Raw genomic sequence first — 15886 nt, 5'->3', positions numbered from 1 at the left:
GACACAGTGTGTAGCATTGAAAATTTTCAAGTCAAGAGCTTCCATGTTCAAAAAGGTGTGAGAGAAGGATCCCAAAGGAAGAACATGTAGGTCTACTGAAACACTCAAATAACAGCAGTTCCCATGTAAATAGAATATCTATTCATAGCCATATTTTGTTTCTTTATAGTGATATGAAAAGAAAAACAAAATATGCACTTGCTATCAATGACAGCTGGTCAATATTTTCTGAATAAAGTGCACCATCTGCCAAGATGTTTAGAAGATAAAAAGTTTGTTCAATAACAGGAGTAATTTCAATATGGTCAATATCTATCTTTCGTGAGATTTTCTGAAAATTGGGAAAGATTGCACAGAGGTGTTTACCATTTGATATTACCATTTACTTGTGCGTTATCTTGTCCTAAGTCAATAGAATTACGATGTTTATTTGTAATTCAATAGAATTACGATGCTTACTTATAATTCAATAGAATTATGATGCTTATGTATATCAATCACAGCTGTATGATATTAATTATTTCATTTTTTTTTCAATAACATGGATATGTTTCAATTGTTCTTTCAGCTAAAAAACCAGTACACAGAGTAAAGGAACTGAGACTACATCGAGAGGATTTCGAAACACTCAAGATCATAGGAAGAGGTGCTTTTGGAGAGGTAAAACAGCTACTTTGACTTGTTCACAGTACAGGCATGTATGAAAAAGATACTGGCTCACTTGGATGGTATTAAAAATACAAGCTACACACAGTCTGACCTCTCCTATCCGTACATGTCGGGACTGGCGCTCATCCGGTTAAGGGATCTGGCCGGATATGGAAGACTCGATGTTTAATGCACGCAGATGCCTACCCAATGGTACAGTGTAGCTAAACATGTGCACTGTACAATGTAAGCTAGTGCAGGTAGCGTACACTGCGATGATTTTGGGGAGGTGGATGTCTGAATGTATATTATTTAGATGAATTTTTTATGTGAATGTATGTTAATTATGTTGGGAATGATGTGTAATTCATGCAAGTTTGTGTAGGAATTTCATTTGAGTTTGAAATCCCCCTTCCCCCCTTAATGATTAAATGTCAAAAAAAAAAAAAAAGAAAGAAAGAAAAGAAAAGAAAAGATCACGCCAAGATCGCATCCAGATAATAGAGAGATCCACATAAAGGGAGGCCGGATAGGAGAGGTCGGACTGTACGTGTAGCTAGGCCATCCTTTCTGCCAGAAAAGGCATTTTGATAAGCCCTAACACCACAAATAGTTAATGTTCATAAAGAAATGCAGAGAACCTAACAAGAATTTATCCAGGGGCCCGTTGCATAAAAGTTACTGTTATGGTAACTTTGCCATCCAATGGTAACTACTATGGCAACAATACTCAATTCAATTCAATTCAATTCAATTCAATTCAATTCAATTCAATTCAATTCGTTTATTCATCTCATTTTCTGATAAAAACAATACAACAGCATTGAATTTCACAATACAGAACAAAAAAAAATAATTATTTACATATAACAGTGAAAATGAAAAAAGAGAACTTGAATAAAGCCAAAAAAGGCCTTGTGAAGTAAGTTCCCTTACAAGTATGCATAAAATAATTGATTTTTAAGGTACAAAGTGTAGACATGGACAGAAAACCAACAAATACAACAAAACATAACATAACATAACAAAACAAAACAAAACAAAAACATAAGACAAATGATATGATAGACTGACTATGTGTGATTTGCTAAAAGGTATATTTTCAAAAATTTCTTAAATGAGGACAGGCTATTGCGTGAACAAATATCTCTAGGAATCGAATGCCAGATTAATGGAAATTGGTGACGTACGGAGTTTGAAACCAGATTTGTTTTTACTATCCACATATGAAATCTATTGCAATTTCGTGTATTGTATTTATGAATTTCATTATTAGTGGAAAACATACAACAGCCAATCAAAATCAAGAATTCTGTTGAAGTTGCCATTGGATGGCAAAGTTACCATGATAGTAACTTTTATGCAACGGGCCCTATGTTGTTGTTTTTTTTTTTCCTGATAGATCATTTAGCATTGTGTATAACTTTCCCACTTTCCCTGGAGCATGACGTGTGATGTGCCTAATGGACAAATTAACTTTGTGTTGAGGTGAAATATCACCTATTTCATGATGAAAATGATGGTCTCAATGCAATGTTTACACAAGATTGCCTTCACGTGTACAGACATACTTTTGTTTTTTCCTGTAAGACCATAATGAAATAGAGGCAAAGTGGCAGTATTTGTATAAATTCGCAGTGTTTGTATAAATTCGCAGTGTTACCTCAAAATGTGGTATGACATCGATTTACATTGATTTAAAACTGGATTTTATAATTATGTCGTGCGAAGCCTTGTAATGATGCAAGTCTTGGCGATATATCATCGCATTTTGTGAAGATTTATTGTGGGTGTATTAAACTGTAACAGTGCCCCTGTGCCCTTAACTAGATGATTGCAATGACGACCAAACAGCCTTGCCTATACTGAGCAGCTGCTACACTGTGCATAATGAACTTTTGTTGAATTATCAGAATAGCTCGGGATGGGGAGAGAGGTAGACCATCCCTTATTCAATTTACACACTTGCTGAATACGCCAAATGTGTAAGAACAGAATTTCATCTCAGTGCCCCCTCTGGAGTTGGTTTTAAATTCTCAAATGTCAAGGAACCATCGATTTGATTATGGCCCTTCCATGGCTTTGTTTCCCCCCTGAGGAAAAAATTAGTGATGTATGACCTGATTAGCCTGTTTTGGTCACATGTCATAACTACGTTTTGAGTGCAATCTCTTTCTCTCTCTTCCCCATAGGTGGCTGTGGTGAAGCTGAGGAACACAGACGATGTGTACGCCATGAAACTGCTCAACAAATGGGAGATGCTGAAGAGAGCGGAGGTGAGGGTCATCCCAGCACGGCTGGCTGGGGGGAGAATCGAGGCATAGACGCTAATGTATGCCCTGGCATTTACGTTGTAGGGTGTGCCGGTAACTGGTGCACCTGCCCAAAGACAAGATTTCTTCCCATCGCAGTGAGAGAATGGATGCTGTAAAAAAACAAACCAAGAAATCAATACAATGCACGATATTTACGAGTTGCCATACATAGCCTGGTGTAGATTGCACATGTGTCCAGCCTCAGCCACGAAAACAACTAAAGCAAAAGTGTGAGAGAAAGAAAGCCTGACATGTGAGACCAAAATAGCCAGGGTTCGAAAATTGGTCTTCAAGCTGATGTAGCGATGAACCACTGTGGGCAAACATTTACTGATAATGTTGATACCATTTTGTAGATACCATTTTGTGGACTGAGACATATGTGTACATGTGTGTGCATGTGGATGTGTTTATGTGTTTTGGGGAAAGAAACATCCTGTGCATCAATACATTTATTGGATTGACATATTTTCGAAATATATGATAAGAATTAGTTCCTTTGTAATTGTCATCAAGGCTTTTGTGCAAACATGCATTCACTGTATTCTGACTATGAATTCGCATGTTGCTGTCCTTTTATGTTTAATGCAAAAGTACATCCAGTATTTATTTGTGAGAGGAATGATTTAAAATCTCATTTCATGAAAAGCAAAACGACAGAGAGGTGTTCCCAATAGGTGATGTACTTGAAGGCCAGTATCATCATGGCATTTATACAACAGGGATGCATGGAACTAGCAGTCTTTACCTTGCTCTAGACTGGAGAACTTAAGACTAATTGATTCTGTCATGCCTCTATAGCAGATATTTTAGCGCGCTGTAATGCCTTTGCTCCACGACCTCCCACCCACTTTTCTCTCGCTGAAGTGTGAAGCTGAGAGCATTTTGTGGTGGATGTAGGTCTTCTTCCCCCCGCAGTGAGCTTGGTTGCTGCATCCCTCCGAAGGAATCAAAGCAGAAATGTCATCATCGCTATTAAACGAAAGCTTCATATGCGCTCAGTGTGAACAACGGCAACAAACACTGACAGTGCCCTACCCTCATTTCGCCCACTCTCTTCTTTCTCTTGTTCCATCCCCCCTCCCCCTGTGCCACAGACGGCGTGTTTTGTGGAGGAACGTGATGTCCTGGTCCATGGAGACAGCAGGTGGATCACCAATCTCCACTACGCTTTCCAGGATGATGATTTTTTGGTGAGTTCTGTCCCTAAGCTTGAAGGGATGGTAAAGTGTTGGTGGATATGAGGATTAGGCTTCCAACTTTTTGAGAGATACCAAGAAACCACATATGAAATAGTACAGAGCATACCATTCCAAGAGGAATTCAAAGTTTCTTTGATGAAAAAAGTATAACAAATGTGATCATCATAACATGTATAAGTACAAAGTGTTGATGGGAGAGTTTTTTTATTACTTAAAGGGACTGTACAGTACTGGTTGAGGTGGCGATTCAGGTTTACAACATTAATAAGTGAGATAAGGAGAAACCTCTTATGAAATATGAAAGAGCATGTAATTCTATGAGGAATTCAACATTTATTTGATGAAAATTGGTTTTAAAATGGCTGAGATATAAAAAAAAAGCAATTCTCATAAAGTGTGGGACCCGCAATTTGTTACGATGGCTTTGTTTTTGGACGTTACAGTCATTCCAAACCCAGTTTTCATCAAATAAACTTTGAATTCCTCTTAAAATGGTTACTCTGTATTATATCATAAGTGTTTTCTTGGTATCTCGCAAAAATTTAAAAGCCCAATTTTCATCTCCACCAATACTGTACTGTCCCTTTAAAGATAAAAGCAACTGATATACTACAAAACAAAAGGCAGTATAACTTTGAACATGTTCCTACCTTACATGCATGATAATATGTGAACCCTCACCCACATACCCGTTCACTTCTCACAGAAGTAATCTGACTCCTCAAAGAAAGTTTGAACTTTCACTTTAATTACATTTAAAAACTCAAACATACCTTTCGGTTTGTATTGACATATTGTACTTTGATAGTAATCAATTGACCATGATTAAATGCTTTGAAATAAAGATGCAAGGGCTGTTGTGTTACAAGAGATGTGCCTGTACTCATTGCTGTTCAGGACTGTTATGCGGAAATGGCTCCTCTTCATTTTTCATGATGTGTGGAAAATTATAGAATGAGCTAGATACTTAAAGGTCCTGTTTACCTTTGGGAGCAGTGATTTCAAAAATGTTCAAGATATCACATTTGATGCATATGTGTAGGTCTGTTGCATCACAAAACATCCTACCATATACAATTTTTGCAATAAAGCCTAAGATGTAAGGAGATATCAGTGTTTTTCTCAATAAACCGTAACTGTATGCGGTTTAATCTGAAAATATTTTTATTATTACTGTAGTTCACATTTTGTGTATTTAACAACATTTAATAGCGAGCATACTGATTCAAATTTTTACAGTGGCTGTTTCTATCCGTAACTCACATTTTAGAACTATTTTAAAGCACTAATGCCGGGTTTTTGTTTCATCTGCAAATGGTAAGTTATGCCTTTAACATGTCTGGGTTGTTTTTTTTCTCTCTCTCTTGGTGGATGTTAAATCTAGTACTTGGTCATGGACTACTACAGTGGCGGTGATCTCCTCACACTCATCAGTAAATTCGATGATCGCCTACCGGAGGACATGGCCCGATTTTACATTGCCGAGATGGTCTTGGCCATAGACTCGGTACACAGGCTACGCTACGTTCATCGCGACATCAAGCCCGACAACGTGCTCCTGGACAAACACGGCCACATACGACTGGCCGACTTCGGCTCGTGCCTGAAAATGCTTGATGATAACACAGTGAGTGTGACATTTCTTAAATGATGTTTGCCAACTTGCCTCAACCACTTCTGATCATCAGTGTTGTATTCTTGCTTTTTTTTTTTGGGGGGGGGGAGGGGGACTTGCTCTAGTATGATGAAACCATGTGTTTCTTCATGCTGTTTAAGAATAGAACACTGAACTTGACAAGTGAAAAGCAGGAAGTCGGATAAATTTGGGGGCATATAGTCATGTTATGACAGGTATGCGACATGAGGGCTTGTATGTAAACATTACATACCCATGTACACGTCCTTAATTGGAGATACATGCAGGTATGTCTATATGATGTAGGAGTATTATCCTGCAGACCTTAGAGTAGGAAAGAAGTCACAATATTCTGCTCATAAAGATAAGCTATCTCATATACAGAGCAAGTGTTAGTTTCTGTGGTAATTATTTGTGTGCACATTCATGTTTGTCATTTCAATGTTTGTTTGGATTTCCAGGTCATGTCCAATGTGGCTGTAGGAACACCTGATTACATATCACCTGAAATCCTGAGGGTGAGTAGATGATTTGTTTCATAGACCACATGTGATGAAAGTTTGTTGACTATATCATATCATTGACGGTAATCATTAAGAGCAAAAACACGTAGCTTCAGTACAGTCATACATCAAGTATACAATAATATATTCAAAAACAGACATGAAAATATCTTATGTAGATATGGCGATGGAATTTTGTTCCCCTTTACAAAATATTTAAAAAACAAAACAAATTGTTTATGTATCACAACACCATTTGAAACAAGAATTTTTTATCATAATAGAATAAAACTAACTCTTGCCACAGGGGCTGTCAGAAATGGCAAATTTGCTTGACATAATTACTACACTACGTGCCTAATGTAAATGCATTTATGAAAGGTGAATCTACGGATTAAGATACAAGGCTACAAGGAATACTTTGGAGCAAAATAATGTAGTCGGAGGGAAAATGCCATAAGATTCACATACAGTCCATGCACAACCTTGTCAGTGACATATCATTATTGTCTTAAGATCTACACAGCTGTTTGGACAAATTTGTAGAGATGGTCTGTTGTTTACGCACACAACAGGGTATTATATCTAGTCGTAGCAAATGTACACGCTGAACAGTGTGGACAGATTATGCTGCCAAGATGGTGCACTGACTTGCAGAACTGGCGTCACAACTTTGTATTGTGATATTGTATGTGTTTTTGTCATTTGTCTGTCTTTGTCAACGTATTACAAATGGAGATTATAAAATCATGTTTCTACCGTTCGTTGTCATGATTAATTTTCCCATGAGAGGCGAGGTGGACCAGAAAAAAAGCAAATATTTCGATGTTTATAACATTACCACACAAATATCTTCTTCTCTTGTGTGTGTTTGTGTGTTTGTTTGTGTGTGTGTGTATGTGTATGTGTGCGTAACTCAGTTTGAGTCTGAATTCTTCTGCTGGGTGTATGGACGTAATATTACAGTGTATGTTGAATTATAAAGAGGTCATATTGTATGACAAAAATATGATTGGCATACTTCTCAATTCATGGATCGATACTGCATGGTGTATGGAGAAACATAAGTCATTTCTGTTATGTGAAATTCAAATTTGACATCTGTAGTTCCTGTTTTGTAAAAATGATTTTGTGTGTGGTGTTGACATGCTTAGTGTTGAGGGGCACGATTGGAAGTTTATTACATTACCTTTGAAGAAAAATGACAACGGCATTGTAAATAGGATGAGAAAATCCAGTCTACTGGAAATGAATTCTCCTGTTATTGTCAGTCTATAATTCTGAGAGTGGGAGGAGTTTACCCTCCAGTGAACTAGGACACACATTGTGCCATGCCTGTCGAGCACACTCTATAAAGGTATCTGGAATTTGCCATTGTGGAGAAATATGTACAGGCGAGGAATGCACACGTACAGACCGGCAGGTTGACCATCCTCGACACAGTGTGTCTCAGTTCTTTCACATTCACTGCACTCGCACAATACCGAGGGGTTTTGAATGTGGCTGCTCTCCTTGTCACGGACCCAAGTTGTGTCTGTACAGGTGGAAAATGAGACTGTAAACAAGGGGGCCTTAATGAAACTAAACATCCTGTATGTTCCTTTATACCAAGTGCCTTCTGTAAAACATACATTAACCCACACAGTAAAGCCATGACTCTCATGTATACTGTACATGATGGAGAGGGTTTAGTCCATACAGGGGCTTTACCATGTTAGATGCATGATAGCAAATCCTGTTCCGGCAAGAAATGTGGAATACACATAACAAAATATGCCACCTGGAAGTGGGTTTGGAGGTAGATTAAATAAAAAAAAAGACAAATTTTGTTCTTTGTTTTTGCTTTAGATGATTTTTATGGGTAGTGCTGTGATAACACATTGATTCAATATGTTTTGCTATCATCTCCTATGTTTTCAAAGCTTCCAGAATGGTACCCATGTTAGTATTACTAGTATTCACCTCGAACCACCATATGGCCATATTCACTTTATGATGCTGTATGATAATGGATCTACATTTCAAAAGTCAGGCATTGTTTGTCAAAATTTACAGATGGTTATAATTGCTAATGGAAAGCTTTTCTGGCATTTTTTTCACTCTCCCCAATCCCCCCCCCCCCCCCCAAAAAAAAAAAAAAAAAAAAATGGGTACAAAAGTGAATTGATTTCGAGTGGTACCTTGACCATGTTTGCACATATTTATAAGCCATGAAGTTCCTGTTTTGAGATGCCATAAAACGTAATGAAAGAACAAACTTTAGTTGTGTGGATTCATAATGTGCAATCTCTATCAGGATCCTTAAGCCCGCCGCACACTACACGATTTTGCCCCGATTCACCGGTCTTAAGACCTTAAGACTAGAAGTGTGACGTCACAGTCTTGCCATTTTCTAGTCGTACGACTGGGTCTTAGCGCCAGTCGTAGAGATTTGACATGTTGAATTTCTACGACCAGTCGTGAGCTTTCAGCCATTCACAATGCAGTAAAATGCAAGCGCACGCAGTGCGCACTGCGCGCGCTTTACAGTCAGGTCGTATAGTGTGCGGTGTCTGGTCGTACGACTGGTCTTAAGACCCAGCTTGGCTTAAGACTTTAAGACCAGTCTGATCGTGTAGTGTGCGGTGGCCTTAAGTCTGACAGCTGAATGAAAGTGACACAATGTGGCTAAGAGGCTCACTTGTCATAATTGGTGATACTTGGGCAAGAAACATCCCCTAAACTTTCTTAATCTTTCTAATTGATATATTTCTTTTTTTTGTAGGAATTGTAGTCTCATAATTGTGTTCATGTATACTTGCTGCCAAAGTGTGGAATGGTTGTGCATATGTTGAAACCAATGCATTTTGTAATTAGTACATGGTCTCAGGCAGTTCTTTCTGCATAGATACCAAAGTACATGTATTGAGATTTTATAGCTGTACATGTACAAGTAACCATCATCGTGCTCTGAAAAGTCTGATGAAGGCCCACAAATGAAATGATGGTAGTTGATGTTGAAATAAACTGCTCATCTACAAGTAAGAAACATGAAATGTATCTTTTGAATAGTGCACTCAAGGCGTGAAGTCGCCGATTACATCACAAGCTTGACCAAACGTGTGAACTATGGTCATTGTTGTCACTTGATATGCAATCCGTGTTATGGGCTGCTGCAGATTGATAGAAGCTAGATTCATTTGCCCCAGCTTGGCTTGCATTTGTCTATGCTGTATCAGCCATTCATGTACCAGCAGAAATGCTCTCTGCAGATCATATAGCAATGTCTAGTCTACCACAGCTGTGCCGAGGAGTGTCCAATTGCATCCTATTGTATTCTTTGATATTTTTATTTCCTGGAAGATACTGTCGGTTACGCTGTGAAATGCATTCATAGGGAAGTGTATTATATTTGAATTACTGCCTTTGCATTATAGGACTGTTTGACTTTTCCCTATTCAGAACTGTGGTCGGTTTAATTTATGTTGCCATTTGATTTTTCAAAGATTGTTTGCATCATATTCAAGAAATTCTAAAAGATATTTAGCTGGCCACTGGACTGCTCTCCTACACTGCTCTAATGATGATAATGATAATAATAAATCATATCTATTTTATATCATTGCTGATCAGTTCACCATATGTTACAAGTCTCACACATAACAGTGTGCATGAAGTCAGGTGCCTTTTTGACCAAATGTAGAGGAAGCTGTTTACCGCAACAAAACAGAGTACTTTAGGCAATTATCCCCAGAAGTGGTCTGTCTGTATGTAAACTTACGTCAGACTTGATCAGGGTTGTTATAGATGACAGTTTGTTCCAATGAGGGTTGAAAAACTGCATGCAAGAAAGCTGGCTATCATTGTAATGACAGGTTTTTGATGAATTACACCACTGAATACATTGAAAACAAAATTGTTGATTATATGCTGCATGAGTTTGTTAGGAAACCCCTGTCAGCCAGTGACTTTCTGCTGTGCTGTGTAATGTTAAAAATGAGAGAATGTTTTTATCAAGGAAGCGTATCAGGGCAATTACCTCCCCCCCCCCCCCCCCCCCCCCCCGATAAATACTGGTTAGTAATAAGGTTAGAGTGAAGATTAGAGTTAGGGTTAGGGTTAGGGTATAGAGTTTGGGTTAGGGTTACAATGTAGGAGTAGGCTCATGATAAGGGTTAGGGGAAGGGGAAGGGTCTGGGGTAATTGCCCAGGGGGTAATTGCCCTAGACCCCAAGGAAGAATAGTTCTACCTGGGTTACTATCCTCCACAGAAGACTTGGAAGCATCAGTGATGTAGGAATGTTGCTGTATGAAGAGGCTGCCTCCTTCTCCTCCTCCTTTGACCTAGTGTTGTGTCCAGAGAGTTGAGTTGTCAGTGGAGTGGACACTGGAATGAGAATCCAGCCATTGTTGACCCTCTGTAACCCTACAGGGTAGCTGTGAGGACCAGTCCCTAGCTGCCCCTCTCTCCTCGTGGCAAGTGTTGGTATGAAATGGCCTGTTTTGGCCAGTACCAGGACACATGCCAAGACATACCGGTGGGTGTTGGAGCATGCAAGCAAAGAAGCATGTGGGTACAAAAGTATGCGAGGCTAAACATTGTCTGCAAATATGTATTAAGTGGTCTACCTGCAATGAAGGTCTACCTGCAATGAAAATACATGTATCAAGAAGGAACTATAGGAGGCTACTAGTATAGGTTACGGCAGAATTAAGGGCATGACCTCATAATTAAGGGCACTACAGATTACCTTTATTTATGGGTGGTAAGTTTTCAAACGCACATTTTCATGGTATACGACCATACAGTGTATATCCAGTGGGACAGATACAAGACTGCAGTTTCTGTTCTTTGAAATATTACTCCTTCCTAACAAGGAAACTGGCTGTCTGTATGACACAAGTGAGATGCACCATGGGCATTTTAACACTGAACATCATGTTACTGTATATTATCATGTTTTCAAGTAACATTTATATTTATGTGCAGATTTTATTATTAATTGGCAGTAGCCAATGTTAGGTTTTTGGTTATTTTTCTGCATTTAAAAAAAATTGAAATATGTTTATGCTTTCTCACACACAAATTCACAAAGTGCTGCATGATCTAATGACATATTCTGCCATGAGACAATGTACTGAAGACTTGATTTACTAATAAAGATATGAAGGATATGGAATCATCAGTTTTCAAGGTGACAAGAAGCTAAAACACAAAATCTTCTTTTCCTTTAGTCTAATTCATTCTCTGTCTTATCAGGCCTTTCTGAGGGGATTAGATGTACAGCATGATTTACGTACAAATTTTCGATGTATACATAAATGAATTTACAACCGGTTGCACTATAAAACCCAGCACCCTTTTAATGCAGACAAGCTGTCAAGATTGGATTGTGTCGAAATGTTCCGAGATTGCAATGTTGCCGTTTCCAATGACCTATTTGTTCAATCTGTGTAATAACTTATCCTCAGATCAACATTTCTTTTGCTCTCTTTACTTTCTTAATCTTTACCTTTCTCTCTATGCGAGTCCCCCCCCCCCCCCCCCCCCCAGTTGATTTCAGTTGTTCACAGTGAACATTGATGTCGTGTCTTTTTGTTCGGACTTCTTAGAATCTCGTCTGCACAGTGTCCCCCCTCCCCCCCCCCCCCATGACTTCAGGGCCACTAGTCCATGGAGATGTGCACAAAGTAGAACATACGCTGACCCTCCTCTTGCTAATATCTGTATCCTGTGTTATGTAATTGAGTCAAACAGGGCACCGTTGTCGGAGACAGGGGGGAGAAGCAATGTGTCACCGCTAACTTTTGCCCTGCGTTTGCATCGCGACTCCTCGCCACACGGCGGCACGCGTTGCTGCATTCACAGGGATGGCCAAGATGTTTCGTGTAGAGATTAGCGAGTGGAGCGCGTTTAGTCAGGATTATTTTTAGTGACCACATGCTGTGAAATGCCCACTAACTGTGACTGGTCATCAAGCCGCTCGTCTCATCTAATGTCCACTGCGCTGCCCTGCTTCTTTGTTGGTCAAATACTAAGTGCACAAGATGTTGTTAGTGAGTCCGAAGTAACAGTTGAGGAATCATGAACCAAATTTGATGTTAAAGATGCACACACTGATAAAATGTAATATCATCCTCATTCTTTTTAAAATAGTTTTTAATAAATGATGCAATTATGGCCCAGTAGTGCTAAAGGCATTATATTTAAGTTCTCGCTTTAGTCATGTCGGTGCATAATCAATTCCTGTGACCACCAAAACAACTTCAGAACTTTGCCAGATATGCGGTATGTCAGGGAAACATGGTATGAATAGATGGTCATGCCCCCCCATAAAAAGTCAAACTATCATTGAAAGCAATAATTCAAGAGGCATTTAATGTGATTAAATCAACATCGTACAGTTAATGAGAATGAGTTATATCTACTCATACTTGCAGCTTTATTGCATTTTTTTTTTGTAGTATGGTAGGGTGTCTTGTGATAAAGCTGAACTATACATATGTATCAAATATGATTATTCTAACTTTAAAAAAAAAAAAAAATCACTGCTCCCAGTGTTGATTAGTGGCATTAAGAATTGAGTCTGTAGTTATAATTTGTCCTATTCTCCATGGAATAAAAGAAGCATCAGATGGAATTCGGGCCAAATGTGGCATGGACTTCATCTACACCAGAGCAGTTTACATGTGTGAATGCTGCCATGACCTGATAAAGGTCAGAGGTCAGGGTCAAGTTGTATTTTCACACTGAACCTCACCTTCATCTATTTGGAGGGCTTGCCAAGGAGCAGCATCTGCTCACTGTTTGTCACAGCAGTGAATTAGATTATTGTTAGGGGTGCTTGCATCACTCTTTTATTGTAAGCCAAATGATATTTGGTGTTTGTTTTGTTTTTCTTTTTTGATTGTTTTGGGGTTAATTCATATACAGTGTGGTTGACAAGAATTAAGAAGGCAAGCTGACCAAGTAATATTTTGTTTTTTTTCCTTGAGTGAGTGTATGTCTTTTTGTCTCCCAGCAAAGCTGAGAGGCGAGAACTCCCTCGGAGCCAGGGGAGGAATGCGAAGTATCTTGCCCCGGTATCGCCGTGATTATTACCCAATCAGCGGGTCTTGAAATAGATTATTGCATCTCAGTCCTGCCCCTGTGAACAACATGCAACAATGCGGGGCCCCTTTCATTATCCTCAAGTGCCGTGCAAGGGGAACATGAGTTTGGTCATGCGATATGTTATTCTCATCAAGTTCTCATGCTTTTTTTCTTTTTTTTTGTTCATTTCTTTTTTTGTGTGTATGTTAATAAAGAGGGATGGTGGGGGGTCTCTTGAGAGCAATCGATGACTAACAGAATCATTAGGATGGGATAGCATGGTGTAAAACTTGAAAACGGAAAAAAAGAATAATATTAGATTCATGGAGAAGTGCCAAGAAGGAAGCTATCGATAATGTTGAGTGGATCGTTGTGGCTATGATGGCCTTTCTATCATCCTTGAGGTTGTACATACACATTGTACGTAACACAAATCTCTTCTCTCTGTGGTTGGTGCCTGCTGTAGAGGAATCAATCCAGTGTTACGGTCAAGGGCAGCCATTGAAGACATTGGTCGACATTGTGGTGGCTCATTTCCAGAAACACTCAAAGTTTGCTTGTCTGAGCCGTGTGATGATGTTGCAGTTTGAATGCATGCATGAAGGAAACACTCCGGTATACAACAGTTGTGAGAATTACGCTGTCACTGTCAAGAGATTTTTGAACAATTATCACCATGCTGATAACACTGTTGGGGCAAACATTACCATCTGTAATTGAAGGATATAATAATAGTAATGGTGATGATGATGATGATAATGATAATAATAGTAATGATGATAAGATAAAAGGTATTTCCTTTGATAGTACCATTCATTGTGATCTTCCATGTGGATGACAAGGTTTTTTTGTTGAGCGAGTATGAATGATATTGTGTAGAATGAAAAGGTGTGTGTTACAACGTAACCCCCTAACACTGAGAAAGTCCCTTTGATTTTTTTTTTGTGGTGAAATGCTGTAACTTATTTAGTTTTTAGAATCTATCTGGGTTAGATTTTCAAGTGTACGACAGAAAATGATAGCAAACATTCTTTTGATATAAGCTCAAGCTTATTCATAGTAGTCAAGATATGGCAAGTTTTGATTATATTATTTTTATTCTCAGGTATAATGTGAAAGAAGTGCTATGTGTATAGTGGTATTAGAAATGAAAATAGGGTTTGCTTAAAATTATTCTCAGAAAAAAGCAGATGAAAGACCATTGTTTATAAATTCTTTTTTTTTCCTGTTTGAATGTATAGACAAGGATGTACTGATTTTAGGTTACCCCCCCCCCCCATACACTGTACAGTGCATGTCAAAATAAAGCTGGTAGTCTTTTGTGTATAAGCAATGAATGTGCTGACTGAATCGCTAGAAGTGTTATGATTTATTTTTATGTGAAATGTGCTTCCATGCATATCATCAAATTGATCCACATATAAATGAGTGACGGTGGCAAAACTGACTGCAATCGCAGCCATTGTCTTCCCCATCATGACGGTACACAAGTAATGCAGTGCAGCCAGCTGGTTTCTCGCATGCACAATGCATTCACTGTACCTGCCCGGCAGGCGTCAGCGAAACACGCATGATATACCAGTTTGCCACATTGAAAAAAAAAAGCCACATTGGTGAATCATCAATTTACACAGAATGCCTTGTGAAATGGAGGGCTGAATTACAAGATATAACTGTGTGGGTGCATGCATGCCATGTGTCAAAGGGACCAGTCTCTCTTCTTTCATTCTATTCTTTTTTTTTAAAGTGGCGGCCTTGAATTTACCAAACTGTCTCCATCACCCCAGAGAGTTTTTGACAGTTTTAGTGGCCTATGAAAGAGCATCGATCAGTCTGACTGCCTTCGTGCAATCTCTTCAAACAGGCACTGCATTTGATGATGCTGTCCACAGTGGCACACTCAGTGACTGGTTTATGGCAGGCTGCAATGCAGACAGATACATTGATGTTCTGGTGCAGAGTCTCTTGTTACTAGGCCATGGATGAAATTTGCTACAGAGGATCCGAGTATAAACCAGCCAACCTCTGCCAACATTCTCTGAGATGAAGCCCCTCTGTGTAATGTCATTGTCAATCTCCAAGCATATCTGTCTGCAATCTCGATCCAATGAATCAGTCAATCCGAGGCGATGATGGGAAGTCCTTAGGATGTGCGTTTTGCGAAGGCATGGTAGAACTTTTACAAGCCCTCGAAACTCAAAGTGTCTCAAGAATCTCGAGCTAGTCTTGAAGAACCCTTCGCTCTACTGTACAATAGCAATTCTGCCGACATTTATGTTCAGTTTACAGATCAAGATTCTTCCCATTCATATGAGCACTTTCAAGGCAGGCTTTAACTTACAGTTATATCAAGCCTTTTTCGTGGAATGAATCTTGCACGAATTGCCGATGATGATGGTGTGCAGCATTGTACTTGCATTCTGTGCATTGTATCATAGACAAAAACTGTCATATGCATCTTACTTTCCCAAATCATGGCTCCTGTCAAAATTCCACCAAGTTTCATAGTC

The 15886-nt window shown here is 39.0% G+C and overlaps 1 protein-coding gene across 1 annotated transcript in view; it reads left to right on the top strand.

Moving 5' to 3' along the window:
* Positions 1-568: 568 nt before the first annotated feature.
* LOC139723707 (serine/threonine-protein kinase MRCK alpha-like) overlaps positions 569-15886 on the top strand; it is a gene marked incomplete at its 5' end in the record, with an annotated part of 79985 nt that continues 64667 nt past the window's right edge. Inside the window, 5 exons of the mRNA XM_071634929.1 lie at positions 569-660; positions 2841-2924; positions 4061-4156; positions 5550-5792; positions 6263-6319. Of these exons, the coding sequence (XP_071491030.1) occupies positions 569-660; positions 2841-2924; positions 4061-4156; positions 5550-5792; positions 6263-6319 (572 nt within the window). The remainder of the gene's footprint in view (positions 661-2840; positions 2925-4060; positions 4157-5549; positions 5793-6262; positions 6320-15886) is intronic.

Source organism: Diadema antillarum, unplaced genomic scaffold (genome assembly GCF_040938485.1).
Source record: "Diadema antillarum isolate AM-2024a unplaced genomic scaffold, OU_Dant_1.0 scf00000197, whole genome shotgun sequence".
NCBI classification, from domain to species: Eukaryota; Metazoa; Echinodermata; class Echinoidea; order Diadematoida; family Diadematidae; genus Diadema; species Diadema antillarum.
Note: the sequence above shows the minus strand (reverse complement) of the source record. Positions and strands in the feature narration are given on the sequence as shown.